At 34.2% G+C, this 4,831-nt stretch overlaps 1 protein-coding gene across 1 annotated transcript; it reads left to right on the top strand.

The window, feature by feature from the left end:
- The first annotated feature begins 356 nt into the window (after positions 1-356).
- LOC135746307 (uncharacterized) lies at positions 357-2,778 on the top strand. Its single transcript, XM_065264936.2, has 2 exons — positions 357-536; positions 941-2,778. The coding sequence occupies exons 1-2, from the start codon at positions 507-509 to the stop codon at positions 1,907-1,909; spliced, it is 999 nt and encodes a 332-aa protein (XP_065121008.1). The 5' UTR covers positions 357-506; the 3' UTR covers positions 1,910-2,778.
- Positions 2,779-4,831: the final 2,053 nt, after the last annotated feature.

The raw sequence follows: 4,831 nt of genomic DNA, 5'->3' as shown, positions 1-4,831 counted from the left end.
TAGGTTATTTAAAAATAACCACCCTGCAACGTTATGGGAACGTTATTTTATTGTTGCAAAAAATAAAACCTAAAAAGAACGTTCCCAAAACGTTATTATTTGGGTCCCAAAAAATAACCAAAATATAACCAAAAACTAACGTTAGGGGAACGTTCTGTGTTTGCTGGGTTAACAGTTCACTATTAAAACCAGAGCAAGGAAATGAGATTACTCAAACATACTACAAAAGGAAGAATAATAATTTCAGTGTTGCAAAACAGAAAGTTACAGAGAAACAGAAACTTAAAGCAGCTGGTTTACTAAGAAATTGAAACTGTTGTGTTTAGCTTTCGTTTTGTAGTTTTAATTCGCATTGTCATGATCCAGGTTTCTTTTTCACAAGTAAGCCCCGTATTTATAGGCGTGTCAACAGAGTTTAAATACTTCAGCGTAATTCGTTGCTTATACTTTTTCACGAGGGTGAAAGAATCACATAGGCTACTGCGTGGTGTCTTGAACTTTACAAAATGGCAAACACAGATCAACTTGATAATGACGTAAGTTACAATTTATATATTAATACCAGCGTCAATTACAATACATATTTAAAATATGTTTAAAAAATATTACAATATTATTTATAATAAAACTAAACGCTTAGCTCCTTAACTGATCACTTTTTAAATTATTTTTCAGAGAGTTTTAATTGCATATGAGTTTAATGTCATTGCGGTTTGTATGGAAGTTAACATGAAGTAGCCTACTGCTAAAGTGTTACAGTATAAAATATAGTATATTTTATGTATAAAATAATTATGAAAAGAAACAATAAAGCAAAAATCTTATACATAAATCTTATTATTAGGTTTATGAGATTTCTGTGGATTATATTGTTAGCAAAAATTCTATTCAAAATAATATGATTCGAGTTGAACTTTATCAACATATCTTATATTTACAGAATGTCTTTTCCGTGGGTGTAAGTTCATATGGAGGAGAGGAGGTCAGTCATGATGGACACATTAACATACAAGACCTGACAATCATGATTGAGGAAAATGCATCTCAAATTCGTAACGATTTTTTACAAATAAATAGAAACTATAATTTAAGGATTCTCGACTATCTGTCAAAAGAAATCCCTGATTATCCAACCCCTGTTGAGTTTCACATCTCTGAGGTGACTCATGTCACTAACAAACATGGTTTTCAGGAAATCTTGAATTCAGAGGGATTCAAGGCAAGAGAATATAAAGATGATACGTTCTCATGGTGGAGCCTGAAGATCAATGAAGAGAATATAAATGAAGCCGAGGAGCGTTATCTAGAGGAGATGTTCCCAGACAGAACCCAAGAGCAAAGAGAAAATCAGGAGACATTCCTGAATAAATTCACAACATCACCTGCATTCGACATTCAGAAATCACGCTATGGTAACTTTCGGTTCACATTTCCTCTGAATGAACTGATGGAAGCATACAAGAATCAAAAGTGTGGAGTGAAAGATCCGGTTCTCAGGGCATACAAGACCACATTTTATAAACAAGAGATTATGTATGTTGTTCTCATTCACAGCCCAGAGGACAATGAGAAGTTTGAGAAATTCCCAGAGATTGAATCCAGTTTATTATTTGATTATAATAATGATACAATTATCTGGAAAGCACAAGCAATTTGTGAAAACCATGAATATCAGTTGCTATTGGATGAAGAGAATAGAATAGCAGAGACTGAACATATTATCAACCAGTTCTACGTGTGGGATCATGTTGCCTTGGCGTTTCACTTCAACGGAGTTCTACATTTCCCTAAAGAAAAGCTTAAAGAGAGCATCACCTGTTGTGAAATAGACACAATAAACCTTTCACGAAGTGAGCGCTTGTCACTTGAAGAAGCTGAAGAAATAAAACACCATTATACTTCCATGTAAACCTAGGACAATCATGAAATGACCCATGACATATCCAGTTCACATGCACTGTGTGATGAATGAAACATACTGAAAAACATATGTTAATCATGTTAGGAAGAGTTTCTACAATCTTTTTTAAATAACCAATCAGAATCTTAGAAAAACTAAAGATGATGTAGCCTACATAAATTCTTGTGTATATGCCTGTAATAAATTTCTTTGTATTGAGTTTCTCAGTATGTTAAATAAGTGAACTCAAACTCATCACAAGCATCTCCAATAATCCTAAATTGCTGTTTGTTTGATTTATAATGTAATTATAATGTATAATGTTTTACTAATAAATAAGACATTTTATTGTTACTACACTGTAAAAAAATGCAGCATTTTTGTAACACCAATATATATTTTTATGCTACTTTAACTTAAAAAGTTAAGTTAAACAACTTCAACTATAGTTTTTGTATGTTTTGTCAACTATTTACCGGTCAAAACTTAAAATAAAACTGCTCAAGTGTTTTTATAGGTCCACAGGTATATCACTGTAAAAAAATTCTGTAGAATTTACAGTACTGGGTATTACTGGCAAATAGCTGTCAGTAACTTACTGTACATTTTACATTTATGTTATTTACTGGCAACAGTTTATTCAAAATTAAATGAACATGAGACATTTTCAGTCTTTATCTTCTACAGTAGATGCAACTTACTGGCAACCAGCTGCATAATTACAGCACTTTTTTACAGTGAGCAGGGCCGGTTCTAGATATTTGGAGGCCCTATAGGCAAAATTTATGTTGGAGGCCCCTCACACCCCTCTAATTTTCAGAATAATGTGAGAACGTGTTTTTCTACTGCGTAAGAAATCAGATGAGCACTACTAATAAACATTTTTTTCCCCATTACTTTTACTTTTTATTAAGTTTGATCAACAATTGATTAACTTTATGCTAAAATGTAATTAGAAATTATGCAAAACCACATGTGTTAAAAATTTTAAGGCAGTCACATTTATTAAAAACACCACCTTTTTGGGATAACACAGGATAACAGTTTTGCTTTCTCCAAAGAGTAAAATTAAAAAGACAACAGTACATTGCAAAAACCCTAACGGTAAAAAAATTACAGGTGAACACCTCCTAGAAAACTTTTATTGTTTTTTTATTTTAACTTGGTATAAAGAATAATTTCCCTCTTACTTAACCAATATACAGTATAAAGTTATCTATCAGACTATTGCAATACCTTTTTATAAACTACCTTAAATATCCATACAAATCAGCTGCACTGGAAGTTAAACAGACAAACTACTTTGATGATTTGAAAACTAAAATAAAGTGTAGACTGGACTTACAAGATATACAGACAGTTTACTTTAGGTTACACCAGTTTTGTTTGCTGTTCGACTTTAAATACAAACTTTTTTAAATACAAACTTAATTCTTGCAGTGGCGGCACAGCATAAAGTTGAACTCACCTTAAAACTTTGTTTAATGCTGTCAGTAGTGATTTATAAACCACCTACTTCATACTATATAGTACGCGAAATGCAGTAGGCGAGGAGAGTAGTATGTCAGAATACATAGTATTCGAAAAACAGTATGTGAAAAGTACCCGGATGACCTACTACTTCCGGTTAGATTTTGTAGTGTGCATATGATGGACACTTCACTATCCCATGATGGCCAGGCAGAGGAGTTATCCAACGAAGAAGAAGAGGCATGCGGCTGTTTTCGCGCTGGAATTACATGACGTAATAACGACGTATGTCATGTGATGTAGCAACATGGCGGATGTAGTATGTCCGAATCTCATTCATACTACCAGGATTCATACATTACAGTACCTACTGTCAAGTAAGTAGGTACTTCATCTTATTCAGTACCTACTATACAGTATGCTGTTTCGGACGCAGCCATGGACTTAGCAGTTATGGAGGCCCCCCTTCCAAGCTTGAGGCCCTAGGCATTTGCCTACTCTGCCTATAGCTAGCGCCGGCCCTGACAGTGAGAAATACACACAAGGCGAGGATCCAGTTGCAGATGAAACAATAGTTTAATAAAGAATACATGATGGACAGAGAAATACCACTGGGCAATACCAGGGAGAGATTACTGTCACTGGGCAAAAACTGGAAAAAACAACCACCGAGCCGTGTCGGGGAGAGATGAGGAGACAAATCGGCCATGAAGACCGACCGGTACAGCTGGACAGCGGTCACAATAGTGCTAAACTGTTTGAATATCCCCGATTATCAATGCTAAAAATGAACTGAGAGAAGCCATTGAAAAAGCAGAACATACACTTTCAGATTTTGAGGTGATAGGCTAAACTAAATGTATGCTGTTTGCATACAAAACTATAATATCTTAAATTAGCAAATATAGGCTAATCAGTGTCATAGGTACAATCATGTCAACATTATATTATAAACGCCAGTGGGCAGTGTTGGGGAAAGTTACTTTTAGTAAAGTAATGCATTACAATATTAAGTTACTCCCCAAAAAAGTAACTAATTGTGTTACTTTAGTTACTTTTCATGGAAAGTAATGCTTACGTTACTTTTGCGTTACTTTTTCTTGGCTGAGGCTTGATCTCTTTTAGGCCTTGCAGGTGTTTTTATGACTGAAAAGTTCTGCATTCAGAAATTGCATATTTCATCACAAAAATGTTGAGCTCTGGCCTGCCATCTCAGTTTCTGACACAAACTGTTCCCACACAGGCGTGTAACCCAACGCATAGAGTGCATAATGTGACTACGTTTAGTTCAATTCATTATTTTTTTTAAATGGAATTAATTAAACTAAAAAGGTAACTTGCGTTTTGAAAAAGTAACTCAAATATTAATGTGTACATCTAAAAAGAAATGCATTACTTTAGTCGTAACTTTAGAAAAGTAATATTATTACGTAATGCACATTACTTGCGTTACCCCCAACA

The sequence above is a fragment of the Paramisgurnus dabryanus genome, chromosome 7 (assembly GCF_030506205.2).
Source record: "Paramisgurnus dabryanus chromosome 7, PD_genome_1.1, whole genome shotgun sequence".
In the NCBI taxonomy this organism is placed as follows: Eukaryota; Metazoa; Chordata; class Actinopteri; order Cypriniformes; family Cobitidae; genus Paramisgurnus; species Paramisgurnus dabryanus.
This window is presented reverse-complemented; position numbering and strand designations above follow the sequence as displayed.

Coding starts and splice junctions, on each gene's coding strand:
- LOC135746307 (XM_065264936.2), top strand. CDS start 507: ATGGCAAACACAGATCAACTTGATAATGAC. Junction 537..940: donor CAGATCAACTTGATAATGAC/GTAAGTTACAAT, acceptor TTATATTTACAG/AATGTCTTTTCCGTGGGTGT.